This window comes from Bombus fervidus, chromosome 1 (assembly GCF_041682495.2).
Source record: "Bombus fervidus isolate BK054 chromosome 1, iyBomFerv1, whole genome shotgun sequence".
Taxonomy (NCBI): domain Eukaryota; kingdom Metazoa; phylum Arthropoda; class Insecta; order Hymenoptera; family Apidae; genus Bombus; species Bombus fervidus.
This window is the reverse complement of record NC_091517.1, coordinates 3,436,897-3,460,675: the sequence shown is the minus strand read 5'-3', so window position 1 is coordinate 3,460,675 and position 23,779 is coordinate 3,436,897. Positions and strand designations below refer to the sequence as shown.

At 32.8% G+C, this 23,779-nt stretch overlaps 4 protein-coding genes across 4 annotated transcripts; 1 reads left to right on the top strand and 3 right to left on the bottom strand.

Moving 5' to 3' along the window:
* Positions 1–74: 74 nt before the first annotated feature.
* On the bottom strand, positions 75–14,929 carry Ncc69 (sodium chloride cotransporter 69). The gene is made up of 18 exons (XM_072002570.1): positions 14,510–14,929; positions 11,150–11,579; positions 4,993–5,152; positions 4,824–4,919; positions 4,498–4,689; positions 4,256–4,432; positions 3,950–4,089; positions 3,425–3,724; positions 3,116–3,341; positions 2,904–3,025; positions 2,702–2,837; positions 2,419–2,630; positions 2,102–2,343; positions 1,881–2,026; positions 1,461–1,788; positions 1,228–1,379; positions 1,047–1,155; positions 75–956 (listed from the first exon to the last, which is right to left on the bottom strand). The coding sequence occupies exons 2-18, from the start codon at positions 11,414–11,416 to the stop codon at positions 821–823; spliced, it is 3,141 nt and encodes a 1,046-aa protein (XP_071858671.1). The 5' UTR covers positions 11,417–11,579; positions 14,510–14,929; the 3' UTR covers positions 75–820.
* Positions 14,930–15,663: 734 nt separating this feature from the next.
* LOC139986893 (ubiquitin-like protein 7) lies at positions 15,664–17,594 on the bottom strand. Its single transcript, XM_072002615.1, has 4 exons — positions 17,243–17,594; positions 16,843–17,048; positions 16,636–16,772; positions 15,664–16,562 (listed from the first exon to the last, which is right to left on the bottom strand). The coding sequence occupies exons 1-4, from the start codon at positions 17,385–17,387 to the stop codon at positions 16,007–16,009; spliced, it is 1,044 nt and encodes a 347-aa protein (XP_071858716.1). The 5' UTR covers positions 17,388–17,594; the 3' UTR covers positions 15,664–16,006.
* Positions 17,595–17,862: 268 nt separating this feature from the next.
* LOC139986875 (uncharacterized) lies at positions 17,863–22,451 on the top strand. The gene is made up of 11 exons (XM_072002578.1): positions 17,863–18,096; positions 18,287–18,381; positions 18,473–18,627; positions 18,707–18,837; positions 18,913–19,048; positions 19,114–19,492; positions 19,564–20,099; positions 20,186–20,558; positions 20,639–20,964; positions 21,052–21,286; positions 21,355–22,451. The coding sequence occupies exons 1-11, from the start codon at positions 18,018–18,020 to the stop codon at positions 21,715–21,717; spliced, it is 2,808 nt and encodes a 935-aa protein (XP_071858679.1). The 5' UTR covers positions 17,863–18,017; the 3' UTR covers positions 21,718–22,451.
* Positions 22,452–22,666: 215 nt separating this feature from the next.
* Positions 22,667–23,459, bottom strand: LOC139986942 (protein FAM177B). Its single transcript, XM_072002704.1, has 3 exons — positions 23,245–23,459; positions 23,054–23,176; positions 22,667–22,934 (listed from the first exon to the last, which is right to left on the bottom strand). The coding sequence occupies exons 1-3, from the start codon at positions 23,314–23,316 to the stop codon at positions 22,683–22,685; spliced, it is 447 nt and encodes a 148-aa protein (XP_071858805.1). The 5' UTR covers positions 23,317–23,459; the 3' UTR covers positions 22,667–22,682.
* Between the last annotated feature and the right edge of the window lie 320 nt (positions 23,460–23,779).

Below are 23,779 nucleotides of genomic sequence, written 5' to 3'. Positions count from 1 at the left end.
TAATTGATTCCCTACCTAATTGAATGGAGGAATGTGAATGTATTCATTACTAGGTCCATTAATAAAATAATAGATTTACGTATTTAAAAAATGTTCTCACAAAACATTTGCAATACTTTATTATGAGTGACTTAATATAGTACCTGCAATGTAATTTAATTTTAAAATTTTATACATGGTTTTATATTTTGATATAAATAGATACCAATTTCAATTATAGTGCTACACCTAGGACTAGTATTTTTTCTCAAATTTTTATTTTAATAGTTCATATTTGTTTATAATTATTCAAAATATTTTATTCAACGATTGTCAATAGTTTTCTAAATAAATTAATTAACTATAATATCTTTATATATTATCGAAATTTTGAATAATTGTAATCAAATATGCAAAACATGTTATTGATGATTGTACAATTTACAGTATCTGATATCGTTATTTATTTTAAATATTTATGAGGATGCAGTTATTTCTTTTTACAATTGGTGGATGGAAAACATTTCGAAATTCAGGAACAGTTATCGTAGCGAACGTGTTTTTAACAAATAATACAGTCTTGCTGCATTCGTTGTATTCGAATATATTCAGGGATCAATCCTTACTAAATACACCTGAATACTAACTCATTCAAACATGTGCCGCTCTCATTATAAAGGCCTCTTACTGTTATCTATATTCCGCGGCAGTTCTATTTTTCATTTTAATCAATTCATTCGTATGTGCATCTATAATGTTTAAGTCGTTGGTAAAATACTTCAATTAACTTTGATAATTATTAACGTCACAGTGCACAAGTATTATTATTTGCTTCCCCTTATTAAGAATAAAAAGTTAAGACGGATGTATGATTGCCTCGAACAAGCAAAAATGGTGGCATGTCGCGTGTTAAAGTTTCAAGCCAAGCCATATAAAGAGGTGCTGATACAGCACCCTTTCGAGGCATTGGCAATGTCCTAAAAGGAGAATAAAATAAAACAAAAAATAATTTCAGTGAATTAAAAACAAGGCGCTAAAAGTGTAATTTTGTTTATACAATTACTTACATAACTACTAAATTAGCTTCCATTGAATTTTCAAGTAATAATTCTCTTAAACGTAGATGCCGATTTGTTTTCTCATTCATAGCGGTTAATTCAGAATCTTTAATGATATCTGAAAATAAATTGATTATTAGGAATTTTTTAGAATTTTATCAAAATACGCGTGTAATTAACATAATACTACCATCGTCTGTTTTGGTATTTTCCGTTTCTTGGAAATTTGCTATTAGTGTATTAAAGAAATTTTTGGTAGTATCCTGAGCTGGTTTTGAAATATCTGGTATCACGTTTAAGGCAGAGTAATCTATTCTGAATTTTGATAAAAGACTTGCCATACTAATGATAAAGCAATAATAATATTAATAAATTTGTTTTAACTTTCTTTTTTGCTCATAGAAATACATATTATATACTTACTTTCTTTGCTCGTATTCGAGCTCTGAGTTTTTATTTGCAAGAGCGAAAACTCTTAGCTTGCTATTAGACCAATTACGTCTTGTACTGATTATATAGGGTAGCAGGAGGGTTAAACCACCATCGTCGTACAACCACCATACATCTATCGTACCCTTTCTTTGCTTACGCTGAAATTTTGTTACGGTACTAAGTGTATCTTTTGCTACCGGTAGAAAATTCTGTCGATTTTCACGTTGACCTTGCGCAGTTGGATTAGGATATTCGTTAATTACTTTGGACCTTCTTGGAGCTGGACTCCCAGGAATAGAAATATCTGACGTACTACTAGCTGCAAGAATAAATATTAGTTTAAAGGTACGATAAGGATTATAACAAAAATTCAATGTTTATGAAAACAAGCTTTTCAGATATTCCACAAACCCTGGCTAAGTTGAGAAAAGCTTTGATTTCCTGGAATTGTTTGCACATTTTTCTTTTGTTCTTCAGCATCTCCTACAACCGTGCTACAATCTAAACCCTCGCTTATTCGAAGAAGTGCTACTGCTATATGCATGTCCAAAGCTTTGCTATATATATATAAAATTTTTGTGAAATTTTGATTTTACTTAATTATTATATTTAATTATATGAAATGTACTTACTGCATTACATTAAAGTACATATTCAAATTTTCTCGAGGACAAGTCGCCCAGTCTTGTTTATAGCCCATTAACAAAATATTGGGCCTCATCTTTCCCAAGCCAGCGGCTTGCAAAAGAGAAGTAGTGCCGTCTTGAAAATTTGCACCATCCACCATGGAATAAAATGCCTTAATTTTATTCGCTCTAAACCACGAAGTGCAGTTCACGGTCATGGAATTGCGCGTCTTATATGAAATTGGTGACTAAAGTATGGAAATTTAAATGTATTAAACATTATATAAAAGATGTGTATCACTTCTTGCCGAAAAATACTGTACCTCGATAATATGCCCACAAATAAATAAGCTATTATTTTTAGTAATATAATGTGCAAAGTCAATGAGCGCTGATCTTGTACTTGGAGTACCACTGAGTACTAGCAGTTGAGGTCTGTAATTTTTAACGTGTTCTTCGACTCTATCTAACTGCTGAACAGCGTTTAAGGCGTTATTATATGTCTGAGCTTGTGTCGTAGAACCCCAATTAACATCTACGATATCATTTTTAGATTATTAACGTTGTCATTATAACATAAGAAATACTTAATTTGTACAATATTACCTGGTTTTCTGTACGAGACTACTAAATAAAGTGCCAAAACTACGAATAACGTGATTAGCGCTGTCCACCATGAGATCAAGAACATCACAGAAACACAGAGAATAGCACCAGCAAGACTCAGCCACATATTATAATACTGGAATAAAATTTATTTTGCGACTAATAATCTCTTGTTAGAAAAATAATTTAATGCAAATTGTACCTTAAACGTTGGTCTCCAACCGATTGGTTTAGCCAATGAAGCATGAAACGTGCTAAAGTTAACAAGAGTATAGGCAGCCAAAAAGAAATTTGAGATCAACGGAGCTATGGCATTCAATTCTCCTGCAATAAATGAAATTTTTTATTCGAAACATTTTCAATATTGGTGAATAATGTCATTATTTATCTAGAACAAGATAGTATAACTCTAACCGATTAAAATGAAACCAACAGCAATTATAAATGTGAGAAAGTAACCACGAATTGGCTCTTTGTCTTTGTCACCACTAAACCACTCTATTCCAGGATACAATTTATCAAGACAAAGTGCCTGAAATACTTTAGGTGCAGAAACTAGTGATGCTAAGGCACTTGATAAAGTAGCTGCAAAGCATCCAGCATAAATAAATGGTCCAAATACAGAAACCAATTCGATCACCTAAAACAATCGTATAAAATAATCAATATGAAAATTAAATATTCATTCGCATTCCTTTGATTGCTAACTGTTAGAAGAAATACCTGAAAACTATTATGACTACCATAAAGACAATGTCCTGTACAATTAAATTTTGTGCCATACATGCTCCATACTATTTCGCTAGTATTTAAGGTAGCAATTGAAGACTCAGTTGTTTCATTAGTCGCATTTAAACTCGATAAGGCAGTATATGAACTATTGAAAATGTTCCACAAGTCGTTAATATCACCAGACGCGTCTCGTATAACTGTGCCGCCCACCATAAGCGCCATAAAGAGGTAAGATATAGTTGTTAAAAGAATAGCCAACAGTGTTCCTTTAGGAATAGCTGTTTGCGGATCCTATCAAAAATACAAATTCTCTGTATGGACTATAATAGACACATATTTGTTGCTAATGCTACAGATGTATGCAACATTAAGATACGGCGAGTTAAATGCTAAGATTTAATATAATGTAATTATAACATGTAATGTATAAAATAACAATATAATGTAATATCAATGAAACTTCTTAGCAATTAAAACGTTAAAAGATATTCCCTATAGACGAAAGGGCTAAATCACCTTCAAATCACCGGATATATTCGCACCTGCCAGGATACCCGTAGCCGCAGGAAAGAAAATGGCCAAAACTGAAAAGAAGTTGTGTTCCATCCCTTCGCTGTATCTGTAGTCCGAATAAAAGTTCTCTTTGAATAGATCAGCTGTGGACATATGGAAAATAGGATATGAGTTAAACAATTGTAAAAACCTTAAATATTTTATCTGCTATATATGTTGATTATTTATCATTATTTAATTCATAACTTACTATCATAAGTTATTATCTCTTGAACAAATAATATTATCAGCAGTAACCATATGTATTACCGTTGTATCCTATAAATCCTTTGGCCCGTTCCTGATCGTTTTTAGGTCCAATGATGGTGCCAATCATGAAATCGGCGATAGCTAAGAGCAAAATAATCAGCAAACCAATCTGAGCCTTCGCCTCCCATTCCAAACCGAACATAACGATCAACAGCAACAGAACTATCGTGATACAACCTGTACGGAAGGGAACCATAAGAAATTTTGTCCAAAAAATCATATACATGGCCTTTTATACCGACCTATAATTCTGATGTCTGTATTGTCACAATCAACGATACAAATACCATTCGCTTTTAAACAGTCAACCATACTTTCACAGAATCCAACAACGTACATGGAGCAAGCGACTGCATTCGCCAAAGAAAATATAAGTCCTATAGAACCTCCGAATTCGGGTCCCAGTGATCTGGAAATCATGTAATACGTGCCACCTGCGGCAAGTAATTAATCTTATCGACTGACACCAGAGACAATGAAGAAGGCAAAACGTGTCGACCGACGTACACACATTTTTCCATTGTTCGAATCGATAATATATAATAGGTACGTATTCGTTGGTATTTACCTCCTTTAATGAGCCCATTTGTACTAATTGCCGACATCGATAAAGATGTTATTGTGGTCACAGCTGTCGTTATTGAAATCAACAAAATAGCTTCCCCTAAAGGGAACAGAAGGAAAATCGCATAAAATCTATGATACATTTTCTTTTTTTTTTTTTTTTTTATAGTTACCTATGCCAGCTTGTGCTACGACCCAAGAGAGTCGTAGAAAGAGCATCACCCCCCAAATATTCAGAAGACATCTCAATAAAACTCCTTGAATCCATCCGAATTTTATACCGGAAATCGATGATTTCACCTGTGCTATTGGTAATATATGCGAGCCTGGGTCCTACGACAGTAAAACAATAAGCATAATTTTAAAGCGACTTAATGATTATCGTTCAATCTAGTTTAAGCCCGAATAGAATACAACATCGATGTATTACAATCAACTATCTACTTCATTCAAGTTCAAGTTAAATCATCGTCCCACATACTGGTCGATGACTGGTAGATTTTCTTGGATAACGAATAAGATTGTTTCAGTTTCCAGATCCGTTGGAACAAACAAGTATTTATGAAAATAAACTGTAGAATTTGTCGAGAGATTCGTAGATCTCTCTATGTGAGTGTTACGCGTAAATTGAGATTTAGAGGTGGTTATCGGCATTGAAGGTGATTCGTCTAGAGGAAGGGTCGCCAGTCAACCAATGAAGACTAACGATTTACGTAACAATGCCTCACATGTCATACATTACACGCGTCGCCCAATGTTCAGATACTTTTTAGAAATTCAGCCCGTAAATGTCGACGATTAGCAGCGAATATTATTAACAAGCAAAAATATATTTTACTCGTTATGAATGAAAAATAACATTGATAACGATATTGACAATATCTACGTTGTAAATCCCAGGCGTAACAGAATAAACACGATAATCGAAATTAAAACAATGGAAATCTAAATCAATAAAAGCTGAAAAGTGGAATTTATAGAACGAAGTAGTGTCGATGCGAATTCTTCAGAGTATTTACATGAGAATCAAACAAAGCTGAAGGAACTTTCGTCTCTCTAAATACGTACGGATCTGATCAAACAAACGATTGTAGAAGCCTTAGAAACAAGCTACTACCATGTAAACACTAATTGAATTACACCCTCTGTAATAACATGATATTTACGACGAATAGAGGAACCAAGGATTTTCGAAGGATACGAAACTGAAAGATTTAGGTATTATCAATTACCTAAATGCTTTTTATAGCAGCTTATTTCAATTTGTTTCGGCTAATACGATGATTCTTTTCCATCGTTAATACGCCAAAAATTTATTCGAAGAATAAATAGCAAACACGAATATCCGCGGTTCAAAGATGTTTTCCTACGAGCCTGCTTCAACTAGCTTCTAACTCTTAGAGAGACGATTATTTCATCCCATTATTTCCCGTTATATCCTCGAATATCGTGCCTTGAAGTTCGGTATAATTGTAAAATTATTCTTAAGCATGTGCACGGAGCCAATCTTGCGTCGACTTACCCTTCGTAACGTGACCAGAATGTTCCTCGAATCGGTCAAATAAATGAAGCTACCCTGACAGGAAGCTTATGAACTGTCAAATAACATTTTCAGATCCTCGATCATTCGATATTTTAATCTCGATAACGCAGTCCAAATATAAGTATAGAACTTGAACTTGACTTTCAGCAATTTCATCGCCTCTGTAAAAACGTGTCGTGTTTCTCAATGCCGCAAATTGTTTAACTTAACGAGAGAAAATTTCTCGAGCGATCCTCTTACTGCAATTATTGTACCTTGAAATGTTACAACGAGAGTCACCAACCTGAACCTTCTCTTCTTGGAATCAGTACATTATGAAGATATACTTGGAGAGAAAAAGCAGCCTGTCCAAAGATGAGTCGTCTGTTCATCGTTGCAGATCATGCACGTAAGTAGTTACGACGCGTATAAGTGAATTACGAGCGCGTTACATCGAAAGAAAAAATTTACGAGGAAAAGAACACGCTTCTCGCCTACTGGCCACATACACACTCTTTCAAACCGACACGTCCGTACGATACGTGGTATAATAGTCAAATAATAACGAACGCTTATCTCTCGACTCGTAATGTATTCGGAGCACGCGTTTTACTGGTCCTACAGATGCTGTCATTAACTCATGTGTGCCACACAATTTGGATTTACAAGTGATATTTCAATTTTCTTCTCTATTCGTTCCTTTTCACCGTCGTCAGTCGTTCAATCTACATATTTATTACTCTGTAATCGATCTAGTCAAATAAAATTGAATCGTTTATCATCGACCTTTTGCACGTTGCGGTCGACTGATACGATGAAGTAATAAGAACGAGTACATGCATTGATACCAAATTCGTTCAACGACTTTCGTATGGTCTTGGTACGGCGAAGCAGACGAAGAGAAACAAATAACCGCATCGACACAGACGCATGACGAAATGGTCAAAGTAAATCGTGCCTCGTAGTAAGACAAAGTTCTATTGTACAAAGATGTTAATTTCTCGAATAGACGGTACGATTTGTCGAGCATTGCGTTGTGGATGAGACAGTCTCATGGCATTTACGATCACAAGTGATGCTTTAATTGTTCAGCCGAACGTGGGGGTTCCTATTTTAACATTCTACGATTCGCGAAGGTTGCTGCGTTCCTACACGCGATTTCTAAGATTTCATGGCAAGGGCCATATAATCGATCTTCGCGGAAGTAAGTCTCTGCTAATTAATTCCAACGAAATGGACAACGATCTCGAAAGTAGCGCTCGATCGTGCTCGTTTTCCATAGGAATCGCAGACAACGACGAAATCATAGTCGACTTTCATCCTGCTGAAAGACGCGTTGCTAATTAGTTCTGTCGATTCGAAAGATTACGATTCAAGAATTCGTTTGACTTCGCATGAATCGATACGCTTCTAAAAATAAAAACTGCTCATACGCGTTTACCAATATTTGCCGATCCTTCTTGATCTTTTAATTAAAAACCTCATGAAAGTCGCATCGCTAATCAATTTTGACTTTTTAATCTTTCAAAGTGAAGCTTGTTTAGATTCGTAGAGTACTTCCAAATTTTCAAAAATAGATATTGATAATAAACTGAACAGCAGTAGCGAATGACTCTGTAAGCAAAACAAAAAGTGGAAGCATTATAAACGTACGATGTTTGAAAATTTACTATTAAAATTTACTAAGGGTAACGGGAACTAATTGTTAAAATATTGCAAGTAACGTAGACTAGATAAAGATACGGAAATGGAATATTTTCTCCACATTTTTCATTATTTTAATTAACAAAAGAAGAGCGCGTCGGGAAATGATTTCTACATCCAAATGTACGATCGATAAACTACGCACGTGCGTTTTCACCTGTTAATATCGTCAAAAAATGACCATCCATCTAATGTACGCCACACAATGTGCTTTCTCTAACTCTGTGTCGTTCTCTAACGCCCTTTTCTCCTTTGATCCGTTTGGAAAGTTTTCGTTTCGTCACGTACTCTACAAAATGCTCCGTTTTCTCTCCTTTCTCTTTCAACCAACTTCCTCGAATTACCTGAGGAACGTGGTTGCTCGTAATCGAATAAGCTCGGTCGTACCGACTCATCCCAATCGATCTGATTACACGCATCGAGGCGATCGAGCGAACTCGATTGTATCCGAAATTTATTTAGGTTGAATTATAGTTAACCCCGTGTCAGGGGCAATCTAGATGATGGGTTTAAGTCGTTACGATCCTACGGTTATGCCGGACATATCATATTTCGTCGTAGTAGTCAGTTTAACGGAGCTTATATTTAGCTAAACATACCACGAGACTTAGTGAAAAAGTTCTGCTGGCTCGAAACTGTTCTATTATGATTAATAGCCAGGATTTATTGTCAACTTGAAATGAGAAAACTTGATGGGAACAAATGTAACGTCCGTTCCGTCGTTATATGATTTCAGCTGGGGTTAATCAAGAAAGGGGTTAATCGCTTCTAATCCGTGTATTTTTAAATACTTTTACACAATGGGATATACAATTAAGAAACCCTACTAGTCGTTTTAGTTATCCTTTCTAGGAATGCTACTTCGTAAAACACGGTATATTTACATCTTGCTCCCTACTTAGCTGTTCGGTACGTGTAGTATGGAATCAGACTCGTTGAAATTCATCTAATTCGATACTAGCCTAAGCATAAATAGCAAACGACAAATTGTGTCTTAGAAGAAGGTATTTAAATATGAAATATCTTTGTTTTAACAAATGTAGCGAACGTAAAAATGTTATTGGACTATTGCATCAACTGTAGTCGACAGAGTAAAACATTATTATGTGAATAAACACAAACGTTCTAATCAGTTTCTTAGTGGAAGAAAGATTAAGAAAATAACGTTTAACGAAGCCTCTTTGTTGTCACAAGGAATAGGTCAATTACGGTAAATAGAACAAGATGAATATCGTTTTCTTTAGTCGTGTAAGTTATGTAACTTATTAGAAGGCATTCAGAAAATGAATAAAATAACAAACTTATTTAGCTAAGTTTAATAAACACTGTGTATAGATACTAAAATATTCATAGGAAACTAACAACAATCCGATTATCGAAAAAAAAAGTTATCGCTGTTCTGACACAGAATAAATTCAAATCGAACAAGCTCGTAAATATAGCTCGCTTCCATTGACTCTTACTATTTCCGAGTAACGCGAACAGGAAACGGAAAGCTATGTGATACAAAGAATACACCGATTCAGCAGCTAGTAATACAAATTCAGACGTACGTTCAATATACACAGACTTTTGATAAATCAGCGTGGCGAGTACGAACGAAGATAAAATACCGTTCATTTCCTTTCGTTTCCGTTGTGGTAGTCTCGCGAAATTCTTCCAATTATTTCTCTCTGCTTTTTCTTTTTCCTACAACCTGACAAATTGTTGCTTAATTGTTATCTCATCGATAAGCAGACGTATGAACATATATATGAAGAAAGAATCAACGAATCTGCAAGGCATTGTTCGTTGGCGAATGCGTGCACGACCACGTTTACTATACTTGGTTAATTTTAGACCGGAGTAGTTGACAAGAGAGGGTCATAGATAAGGGACGAACTCGGTTAAGAAATGCTTGAATGTCAATGTACACCGTGTCAGCCGACGTGCATGTGTCTGTACATGCATCGACGTACCGCTGTTTCAAATGAGGAAGATAGAGAAAACGCGACAATGGTATACAAGGCAACACGTATACAAACTTATTCTAAATATACTTGTAGCATATATTTGTTATACCAAACATTTTGTACGTTACATACGATTATGTTACGATCGAGATAGTTTGTAAGAATGCTGTAAATGTATATGAAAGTTACAAGATATTAAAATCACAGAATTATTTAAACAGTCAATGATTCATTATATCAATAAGTTAATAAGACCATCTTTCGTATAACAATCTTCTTATCAAACGTATATTTGCGATAGGTAAGTCGCAACTTGTGTATACATTCCCAAATTATCTTTACTAGTATACATTTTTCCACTATAATCGTGAAATTCGTATCAGTTTGTTGCAATGCTAATGAAACTTCAAAAAGTGTTATTACATTCATACAAATTTTCTACGATAAGTGTTCGAACACGTGAACGAACATTGACTCGATCTTAAGGCTTGACACTCGTTTAAATAGCAAAGGGGAACTTTCGACTGACCCACATACTTTTTTCACGGAGTGGAGTCTCATTGATTATGCTTTTCCACAACTATTTGCCTTGTCGCTGAAGTCTAATGTTTAGTCTGTAAACGAAGTACCGACGCAATGACTGAGTTAGCGATAAGCTGCGAGTTGATTAATCGTTTGTTGTAATTGCAATTTCGCGATATGCAAACATAATGCAAGCCACGTTATGTAAAACGACATCAACCATATACATAAAGCGTAAATTTTATCTACCGCCTCGATTGAAATTAAATTGATTTAACCCTAATAGCCACGAAATAATTATGAAACTCCTCTTTAAACGATAAACAAATTTTATATGAGTTTACCATTCAATTATACGATTCAGCAATTTAAAGAACAATAAATAACGCGATAACGAGACTCGAAAATAAACTTGCTCGTCTATCAAAATGACATCGAAATGAAGTGAAAAATTGTCTCGTAAAAGCACGTGTTGGGTGATTCAAAGACGTCTGGAGCTGGAAATCAACCGAGGAGAATACCAAGTGCATAATATCACACATCGTCGTAATCATAATGAACACAACTACCGACGCATTATAAAACAAAGTAATAGCGGTCCTATTAATGGTCAAGTATCATCATCCTTACCTTGTTAAGCAGAGTGGGATTGTGAAGCTCGTCCAAAGACGGTCTATGAGCAGCCTGAATACTCATAATGTTTCTATAATTATCCAGTCTAGGGAGAGCCTCCCTCGTCATGTGCCTAAGAGACTTTCTCGTTTCCTGTTCGCCAAGAAGGCTGGCACGGCCTTCCAGACTGTCTACTCGATTTACGTGGAATCTGGTTCTTCTCAGAGGATTCAATTCCACCGTTTCGGAATCGGTATCGCCGTTTACGCCGTTTTCGTGCGCCATCTTTTCCTTCAATATCTCTTTGATTACTTGCTTTTGGCTCTGTGATCCTTTTCCTTTTCGTTCGTTACACCGCTGACGATGCAGCTGACGACGATCAGGTTCGACAACGTCTTCTGGAAGCTGGTGGGCTGGACGTTTGGTCGTTTCGCCTTTATTGGTTCACCTTCGAATTAAAATTCTTTATTAACAGTTGGCTCACGAATGCAAGTTTGTAAATCGTTGACTACGGATAATATTCTTCGAGCCTTTGTAAGAGTAAGTCAAGTCTTGGAAGGTTTTATAACGGGGAACGTAACTTCCTTTTGTCTTTATCGGAAAGACGAACATCTATTGTCATTTTGCATTATACATGTGATTTGGTAATTAAAAGAACTAACTTATGGTTAGACCGCGGATGTTTAGGCAGATTCATAGGTTTGTCAATTAATTTAATTTTTTGTAAATGTACAATTTTTGCACCTTCAGATTTTCCATAAATGCATAAACATTTGCGGTTTGATAATTTTCATCGACCTTTAAGTAACCGCCGAGAGATCTTGTTTACAAAAATACGACTGGCATTTGCAATTTCTGAATAATATTAGCCGGAAAGGGCGTTCGAAGAACGAAGGGGGAGAAGTTACAACGATCTTGACCTAAAGCAACGATCGTAAAGATTATTTGCAAATGCCATTGTAGATACAGAATTATTCGCGATTATTCGATTTTAATATGGGACAAACTAAGTGAAAATCTGTATTCGTAGCATTTCTTAGAATCGGTCTTTCTTAAATACGATCGATACCCGATGCCCTTGGTTCTCCAGTTACAATTAGTTAACAACTGCCGCGTAGGCTTGTCAATTATGAAATTACCCTTGTTTACAACACTCCGTACATAATTACTAGCTCCCGACGGGTTAATGCATGAATGATCTAGTTATTGAATTAATCGTTTCTTCTAACGCCGTAAAAAGATAGTTTCCTGATTGAAGTAGAAACTAACTGTCTTACTTTTCCATATACGAACAAAAGGAAAATATTTACCAACATCTGTGAAGTTCAAATTAATAAAACGGAAAATGAGAAAAGGTTCTTTCTGTATGGTACGCTGCTTCCGTGAAACGATCTTGGGCGGTACTCGATTAATTGATAAACGTTTTATAATTTATTTGATGACAAGATTAAAAAAGAGGGGAGGCTGGCAATGCATCCTTAACGGTTAATGATTTGAGTGTACTTTAAAACGAACAATTAAACGCTTCGTGGAAAAGTTTCATAAGCAAATGTATAACTATTTTAATCGCTTTATGAGCAGCTTTTTCGTTATTTTATTACCAGAAATATTTCATTAAAATGGGAATTAGTGTTCCTATCCATTGCAAATGAGCTATGCTATTGGTAATTAGAAAACGTAATACTGATAATGGAAAAGCACTCTATTCGTTGTCGATTAATTCTCCGCTCTTGGAAATTAACTTAACTCCGATTTATAATCGGAATAGAATCGAATCGTAAAGAGAATTAATAATTGTGAAAAGAATTTATGTGATCTTTTGTCTTGTTATTATAAGAACAAATTTCGGTGTAAGTCAAAGTACATAAAGTAAATCAAGTAATTACCGCAAAAATTGGTCTCGATTAACGTCTAACTAGATCATTCTAATTTACGCAAGTTCAAAACTGCATTTTTAACGACGACTCGTCAGTCCGTATCGTTTCAAAATAGTTGCAACGCAGGAGTATCGCGTAACATATTAACCTGAAACTGTTAAACGATCGTATATCATTAAATTTACATATGAAATTATTGTTTATTTAAGTATAATAATTACCTATAGTTTTGAATTACGGCCCATTCAGAAATTGTTTATTATTTCTCTTTGAAAATTATTATGGTAAATTAAAAACATAATTTAAGTAGACTTGCAACATTTTTATACAAGTCAAGGAAAATATCAGATTAATCAACAAGTGAAAAAGGTCTTCTTCCATGCAAGTATACGATATCATTTGATTAAATTTCATTCATCATCAAACAGTTTTTTATTTCGTTTACTCTATTTTGACTATTGACTTGACATAGATATTAAAAATCCAATATTTAATATAATAATATAATAAAATCCAATTTCAATTCAATTATTCAATGAAAAATTTGAAATTCGAGCGAAATACCGGAAGTCGTACTTCACTGATTCACATGACGTTCACGAAAACGTTCGTGACAAGCAACAGTCCGTGGCAAATATCCTGGTAACTCTCACGACCACCTACTTTTTCATATTTCCGCTGTGTCGTCGATTCACGTATGAGTAAAATCATTTTCCCTATCGTTCTATCTTAAATACGATTAATATTCTCTTAAATTTGTCGTTGTGTGTCAAAAAATAATAAGAAGTCGGTGCATTGCTGCTTATCAGAAAAAAAGGCAGTTATTCTCTCTCTTCTCTATTATAAATATGTATACGTATATTATGTCATGTTTTACTAATTCATATTAACACTAGCATGCCTCTCGATCGATCTTTTTAGAAAGAAAGGAATCGATTCTCTTTCTTAATTTTTTTAAGTTTTCGGGTATTCTTTAATATACTTCACGATTGATCATAGTCTGTTCATGAAAATTTCAAAATCCCGATTACCAACTAAGAAAGATTAATTTAATTTAGATAATTTAAAGATTAATGTAATTACACACGTACACATATATATAGACAGTCCACGTGACAATATATGAAATTTAATTGTAAAAATACAAACTTTTAAAAAGTTTGCTAACAGAATTAATCAACCCCAATATCGATCCAAGAAAGATATGTATTGTAACAGATATAATAAAATTTTATATTGGAGATATTGTAAAATGTTCTATGAGAGAAAGGACGAAAATCTGAAAAAGTAAACGTTTTGAAAAAATAAACAGTTTGAAGAAACGTTACGGGGTTCATTGTAGGAAGGCTCACCCTAGACGCCGGCGAATAAAGTCTAATATTTTGTAGCATTATCCGTAGAGATACAGAGGGGAAAGGCCAGTGCAGATGCTCGAAAAGGAATCATTCATAAAGGGATCAGGTATACGGGAATAAATAGAAGCAAGCATTTCGTTCTTCACCTTCTTTCTCAGTCACGTAAAAAGGCCGTCAAGTAGAACAGAGTATCCGTCTGGTATTCGATCCCCCCATAACCTCACGCCATGAATATTCACGCTTTCGATTTGTTCTCACATCTGTCCATTGAAGATAAAACAACGATCCTAACATTCGATGTTTTTCAGGAATATAATCGACCGCATGTCAGGTAACATAAAACGAAGCCGGCAACTTCTCAACTAATGTCCAGTTACACCACGACGCGACTGTTCTTTCTGTCAATGGACTTACACTGTACGAGAATTGGACCAGTGTGTACACTTATACGTTTGCGTAAGCACGTGCCGCTTCTGTCATACGTGCTCGTGTGATTTCTCAGACTCGCCACTCCACGACGCGTCCAGCCGTCACAAAATCCCGATTCCTACTGACGGAACATCGCACAATTCCCCTTCACTCTAGCTAAACCGTTCGTGCGCTCGCGTACACTAATTCACACGCAATCGCATTCGTACCAATACGTATACATACGCGTGCACCACCTTTGTATACATATTATAAAGATCATCGCAATACAAGCGTTATTTTGTACATGCACTTTCTTGCAAAGCCCTCCGAGACGTTACTTACTCGCTGTCAGAATATCCTTTATGAATAATCTATTCTTCTTTTCGTCTGTTTCAAATAAAAAATATATAGTAGTATTGCAATTGCAGGTTTAAGTTTTGAGTTCGTGAAATTTGTAATTCTTTTATCTGGTGTAAGTTTTACATTTTTGATTAATTTGAACATTTTATTAGACTGTAATATTTTCAATTAAAATTTTATTTACTTCAATTTTATTGTATATAGGTGCGTATGAATTTATTTACTGTAAAAATAATAAATTAATAACAAATAAGAATCGAGTAATAGGTCAATTTTTAGTATTATTTTTAGTGCAGTTAAAGGATATGACGTATTTATTTAATATTGCAATGTAAATACCACTATTACACCACATGGTTTGCACGTACTATTATAAAATGCATAAAATTAACATAAACCACGTATGTATATTTCTCTAATGATTATTAAAAATATATGAGAAAAGCCACCAGTTTCCGAAAATATTAAATGATAATAGATATTTCACAAGAAATAAGCATATTAATTACTAAGTATTCAATTTTATTACTTCTTTATATTTGTCGGTTTTATGTACATTAACAAAATTGTATAAAATATAATTATTAATATTATCAAAAGTATATAAACAGATTATAATTCTTTTTTCTTATTTTAACATAAAAGTTTTATCTTATATATCTAGCTCGAAAATTTTGTTTATAGATTTTCAACAATTGTTTATGAAACCAGAGAAATTACAATGATTGAAGTTCTTTTGAAATTAAAGAAAATTTCCATTTTTTAAATTTCATAAAGATCATTCAGTTTAATGCATAAAAATAAGACATATACCGTTATATTTTTGTATATAATGTTCAAATGAGGGCACTGATGATTCTAATTTTATAAACTTAATTATTGCTAAATCCGCTGAACACAAGTTCAATTGCCGCTATTACATCATGATTTGTGAGATGTAATGCTCGAAGATTTAATGTATCATTTTGCAATCCTAGTTCATGCATTTGCGCTAACATTCGTCGTAAATCCGAAGAGCGTGGTAAAACGGACGGTGAATGAACTTGCTGCATAGCTTGTGTAAACATTTCCGTAGTTATTATTCCAGAATTCGTGCTGCCAGCTGAAGTGGAAGAAGCAGGATTGGAGAGGGGAAAACTTCCAGCTCTTGCTCTAGAAACTGCTGCTGCAAGTTGTGCAACAGTAACGGTAGAGTTTGTTGGATTAGAAGATAAATTTGGTGTTTGTGTAGAATCTGTAGACTGAGAAGAATCTCCTGCCATTTCTTCATCACCACTTAAATTGTCTAAACTATAAGAATAAGCGGCAGGCTGTGAATTAGATAGTGAAGAATTGGAGCCAACAGTTACGTTGTTATGTGCTTCAGCATGAACAGCTGCAGCTATATTTTGAGCAGCTTCCACCAAGACTGGATGTGCTTCTGCAAATCTACTCATATAATTAACACACGTAATAATTTTCTAAAATTATAATGTTGAGAAATATACATAATAGAATTTACCTTCTAACAGTATCAACATCTGTGAAATATGACATTAAATCAGGGTCTTGTAAAATTGCAATTGCTACTGTATCTTCGTGTAATCCAGGAGAAGATGAAATGATATTGTCCATAACTTCTGGTTTCTTACCTATGCGCTAAAATTAACAAATACATTTTGTAATAAAATTTAAGTATTTTTATGTAAGTGCACAGTAACTAATGTACATTTAAAGCACTTCGAAGCCCAGGATTTTCTTTGAAAGACTTAAATGCAGATACTAATTGTAAAATTCCGTCTTCTGATATGCATTTAGGAAATGATGGCAGTTCTGGTTCCCTTCTTCTTAAAACATGTACCATTGAACCATTTTTCAAACCGTACGATTCTAAAGTCATATCATCCTCAAGGACACATCCACAATAAATTAATTCTATGGAAAAGCAAAAGAAAAATATTTGTGTTTTAAATATGTTTATGGTTATAATTTAAAAATTAGTTTAACAAAGATGATTATACATTATTTTTATAATACGTCATTACTGCATTATTGATTCAATGTTAAAAAACTTAAAACACTGTGATTCACAAGAGAAATGGAAACAAGAAACAAAGAAAACATCTCACCAAATAAATCTTTTGATAGGTTAACCCTTCCAGCTGTTTCATATTTCAGTTTTTCAACCTTTGTCTTAAAATTAATATCGTTTAATTTAATGGTAGTTAATGTTTGAGGATCTAAACGTACACCTAGAATCAATTCTGAACTCATTATTGTCACAGAAACACTACACAGAAAACACAACACGAACACGATACACTTTCAAATCGATACACTCTTCGATTTTACAAAATCATCATGAAGCGTTTATTGTGTCCCTCATATCATTTTATTGCTTTTGACTTCGCATTATTTTTTAACCGCTCTATCATATATTTTTAATTGATTGAAATTGAGATCACTTTTACTAACTTGGTTTTAATATTTTATTATTATGAATGAACTTTTAATAAGAATAAAACAAGCAAATGCAAACGACATTTTACACATTCAAATTATTATAAATTAAAAAGCAACCAACTATTAGGTAAAAATAAATTCATTATATTTACATGCGGAATGAACTAAAATTGACATTATTTGAAATTTTAATTATTAAAATATATATCTCAGAAATAACATTTTTAAAATTTACTAAATCGATAAATGATTTCGATGACTCGATGTTGAATACATTCGGTATATCGATATATTTGCGATATGCAACATAACGCTGTACTAGCAATATGACGAGAAAGTTCCGTGAAATGTTTGTAATAAGTTTTCATAGCTGACATTCAAGTAATTTGTTTATAATGTTGTGCAATATACAACTTTGATATGACATAAGAATAAGCAGAAATGCAAGACATTTGCGAAAATATTCGTACAGCTATTGAACATGGACGTACCGATATAATTAGATCCCTTTTAGATGCATGTACGTGTCACAAATTTTACATTATATTTAAATTTTAAATATAATTATCACATAATGTTGCGAATAAAATATTTTTATTTAAAATAGAATAACAGTGAATAAATATGTATCGTGTAAAATGGATTATAATTTGTATATTGAATCCTTCAAAGTACAATCTTTCAAACTCTTTGTATCACTTTTATGATAGGTGAGAATGGCAATGCAACTGAAGGTATAACTAAGGAAAAGATTCTAAATCAACCACTTCTAGAAGAAGGTACTTTCCTTTCATATGCTTCAAAGGTAATCATACATATCATACATCATAAACAAATAATTTGTGTAAGTTCATAAGGACTAAAATCTTTTTTTATCTGTTTATATTAAAATACAGGCAAATCAACCAGATATAGTACGAACATTGTTAAGCTGTGGTGCTAATCCAGCTGTCCAGAATACTAATGGACATAATGCTGTAGATGTTGCATCAAGTGACTTAATACGTCGTACTTATATTGAAGAGTTATTAAGAGCAACTGCTGCATCTGAGTATGTGATCAATAGTTTTACTATATAAGTATATAATATATTAAAATAATTTTACATATAAAGATACAATTATTTAAAGGTTGGATAGGGTAGTACAATTATTAGATGCTGGATTAAATGTGAATTCATGGGATTCCCATGGCAGTAAAAATACTCCTTTACATTGGGCAGCTTGTTATGGAAATAAAGATATTGTCACATATTTAATTGGTATCACTTTAAAAGTATTAATTTTGTGAAACTTATTTTTTATTTTTTAATTTAACACATACAATTTTTCTATAGATAGAGGGGCAGATGTAAATGCTGTTAATGGCTGTGGTGCTACACCATTACATGATGCAGTAAATCGTGGTGATGTTGCTATTTGTCAAGAATTATTACAAGCTGGTGCAAATCCCCTTGTACGAGCAACTAAAGGGTAAATAGGCAATATTGTATTTCTATAACATACGCTTAAACATATTTTAAAGAATTGTGTTATAGAACTTTTGCAGGGAAGACTCCATATGATCTTACTAGAGGAAAACAATCTTTGCACTGTTTTCTTCAAAGATTTCTATCAAACTTTGTATCGAACGACAGTGAAACAATGCATAGCCCAACTGCAACATTTACAGACGGAAACTTCTGTCAAAAAAGCATCTCAAGTAACATGAGTCAACTTTCTATTGAATCTACCAAATCATTGGATCCAGTTTATGACTTACCATTACGTGAATCGGGCAAAGAAAGCCCCACTAAAAGTACAGAAAAAGATGGAATTTATAGTTTACTTTGGCCACAGCCAAAAACCATTGTTGAATTGAAAAATTCTTCTACATCTTTTATTGCTGGGAAAGAACTTTTTATATCTATAATACAGGTATACTTTTCATAGACAACTGTAATACATATTGTTTTATTCAGTTTTTTATACAATGTATTGTTATATAGGGTAGTGAATCCATACACAGAATATTAGATGTTTGGGAAATTAGCAGGACTCATTTACTGGAATTAGGTTATGACGTTAAAATTGGTGAAGTACATCCTAGTTCTGGCAAATTATTGACTGATAACCGAATTGAATGTATAGTTAATAAAAGTCTGTTTAATACACCTGAAGGATATCAATTGCATATTTCACAAAATACTATTAAAGTTGGTGCTGGAAGTTTAGCTGGTTTACATTATGCAGTTTGTACTTTTGTACAGATTTTGCGATTAAGTAAAAATCATAGTAAATCAGAAGCATGTGAAATCGAACCAGTTTTTATAAAAGATGAACCGCGATTTACCCATCGTGGTATACTGCTAGATATCTCACCGAGAGGACGAATACCTACATTAGAATATTTACTTCATATGATCGATTTATGGTCGTCATTTAAAATATCTTACTTACATTTATATTCAAGACTTACACCAAATTGTGATTGGCAATTATGTTATTCAAAATCAGAAATGGTTACTCTAGATCGTTACTGCAGGTGTGTGTACAATTATGTAACATTATTTTCGTACATTCTTATGTTTATGTAACTTAAATATGTTTTGTAAACAATTCTTATTTCAGAGATCGACATTTGGATTTAGTTCCAACTTTGGATGTTGATTCTAATGTAGGACAACATCATTTGTCACAAATGTGGCCTATATTCCAAGAATTATTAGCAGTATTTCCAAGTTTAAGTTATGTTCATGTTGGGCCTAGATTGGCTAATTTGCTTGTTCAAGCAGAGAACCTTGATTTGAATTTGTCAGTTAATGAAACTATAGAAACAGATATGTCAGAAGTATTTAAATCATACTCTTGTCTCCAAGAACTTTGGCATATCTTAGATTTAGGTCCAAATACAACTTTACTACTTTGTTCAAATGGCTTACATTCTAAAGCAGAATTTCATAATATACCTAGTAATATTATTCTTGTTGAATACGGATTTCAGGTAAATAAAGTTATATATGATTCAATAAATATAATATCGAAATTGAATTGAATTCGTTATTATAAGATACTATATTACAGGCTGATTATGATTTTTCTGAATGGACAGAAGCATTTAGAACAGCAGGTGGTAATGTATTACCTAGTTCTGGAACAGCAAGTTATAATAGTTTAGCAGGATGTCCAGCATCAACATATGCAAATACAAAGAACGCAATAAAAACTTCTCTTGAACAGGATTCAGTGGGTATAGTTGTAGCTCATTGGTCTGGAAGTCATCATCTTACTCCTCACCCTTTTGCATGGATTGGATATTTAATAGCAGCAGGATTGGCATGGAACCCAGCTAGTGAAGTAGATATAGGTATCAATGATAACTATGAAATACCTGAAGTATTTGGATCAAGGTAATAAATATATTAAATTAAAAATAATGTATAATTGCTACACATTTATGTAGAAGTATTAAAAAGAAATTGTATATTATTTTACAGGCAGAAATGTATTACGAAATTATTAGATATTCATGTTTTTCAAGATTCTGAATATAAAATTGGTAATGCAATATTAGAATTAGGGCGTTTAGATACTTTAGTACTTACCTTAAGTAAGAATCAAGGAACAAAAGATCTACAACAAATTCCTGACAATCGAGGATCAACTTTGTACAGATTATTAACAGATCCGGATAATGTAAATTTAGAATACCTTTCGGCTGATTTATTTGCGGTAAGAAAAACTATAAAACCTGGAGTATATTAAAGACAAATGAATAATATTCTCGCTTTATTTAATAGAAAGTAACAAAACAAGTTAAACGTATTTCACATTCATTATATGAAGGAAGTCTATCATCGAAGTTTGCATCAATGGAACTACAAGAGCTCCAGTTGACCGCTGATTTAATGTTAACAGCATGTAAAATTGGCAGAACATTGATTGGCGTTGGTGTTAATCCAAATAGTAATATGGGCCTTGCAGTGATTAATTTAGGTATATGTAATCTGCCTCCTACATTTAGGACTGATGTAGCAAACAAAATGTTGGCTCATATAGAACAGTATAAAGGTTCATGGTTACAAAGGCATTTACCTCAGGGACTTCAAAGCTCTCTACTAGTTTTGACTAGTGCTTTACATAGGTTTGTGCCAGAAACATAATTTTTTGAGCTTTGATAATATAAAAGACTATTTGTATAAGTATACAAAATGAATCAGTTCCTGCTATACAAGACTGCAGGTATATACATGCTGTGCTAGAAGCAATTATATAAAGAGCTTATGAATGTTCCTTTATAACAAAATTTGCTAGTATAGTGTAACATGAGAGCATTCCACTTATTTCAAATACAATTTTAATTGTTCTTTTCAATAGAACAATTCATATTACATTCATATGACATTTAATATTTATGTGAAAATAATTATACATATATCTAAGGGAACATTCTCAAGGTCTAATAAGATATTTATATAACAAAGTATTGTTTTTGCCAATTTATAATATGAAAAGTGATAATTACAATTATAGAATTATTTTTATTTAATATGATTGTATTGAGTAATTATATATATGCTTCCAAGTCATTACATATAAATTGTACAAGATTTTTGTGGCAAAATTGGTATTACGAACCTATGCACGAAAGTATTTTAATACTAAGTGTTACTAAAACAAGGTAATATTTGTACACTATGAATCCTTTATATCAATATGTAACAATTTACAGTAACATTACTACTGTATTAAACAATACTTTAATTAGTATCCAATGTGAAATAATTCAAAAGCTTATAGTATTGTTAAGTTTTCCTTAAAACAATACTTTTATACTTATATGTTTGTAATATTAATTTGTGTTAATCAAATACAATATATTCTGGTATTTTTAAAAGTTGTTATACTATTAAATACATATGAAAAAACGATTAAGATACCATAGGTATTTTTAAAAGTGACATTTTTTTATGTGTAATATTGAAATAAATGATTATAATTGTTAAAATATTTAACACTGTAACAACTTAGAGATTTTTAAATACTTACAATATTGAATCATAAAATACTTTATGAATATAATAATTGAATGAATAAATATTATAAAATGCATAATTTAATAATACATTCATTGCACATTATTTACAATATTATTTTTGCTGTGTTCATTCCACCCACCCATTTCCAAATCCTGTTTACGTTGCATTTTATTTTCAAGAGCTTGAACTCTATAGAATTCATTGATTTCAAACTGATACTTGGGTGATGTAATCCCGAAAAAGCCCGCTAACCATTCACCTACACAATCACATCCTTCCAGTACTTTATTACCAATTGAAGTGGTTTGATACCATGCCCATGGTAACCAATTCAGAGATTTCTAGAAATTTTATTTTTTAATTTAGTATAAAATCCATTGAAATAAACTATTTATAAAATATATAGAATTCGGCGTAATACGTAATTACGTCGTATTAGCAGTTTGGAATAAAACTTAACTGGATCTATTTGATTCACTGTGGCATTTATATGCGGTACGTCTGTTTCGTCTTCAGAATATTCTTCTAAATCACCATCCGAAAAATGCAATACACGCTTTGGTCGTTTTAACGACTTACGATCCTAAAATTGCTTTATATTTCAATAAAAATACAATTTTGACAAATGTTTACATCTATAATATCACATACTTGCGTGCCAGTATCAATTTCGTTTAAAATAACATCCGATAAATCACAAGTTTCATTCTTCCTCGGGTCCATAATCGATAAATTTAATTATTTACGAAATAACAACCTTATATTAAATTATTTATCATCTCTGACAGCTCACATCTGTAACCTAATGTAAGCAAAACAACGGATAGCTTGTTACTCACTCTTATATGAGTCATACAGTCACATCAACATGCACTAACAAGATATAGTATAGATCTGACATCTTATAGGATTTTGTATCACATATTCTGAAATACCGGCAATGTAAAATTTAAATTAATTAAGAAAACCGAAATTTCGTCATTGACAAATGATAGAATAGACATAATATGTTATAGTATTTCGTGCACAAATATTCAATACGTCAAGATTCAATGCATTTTTGTATTATACATATAATACCGTAATACGGAGCTCTAGTACTCCTTTACCATTTCAATGTCATTCCCAACATTATCGATTCTGCACAAAAAGTTTGTTTTTGGAAATGGATATTTCAAAATGTGTT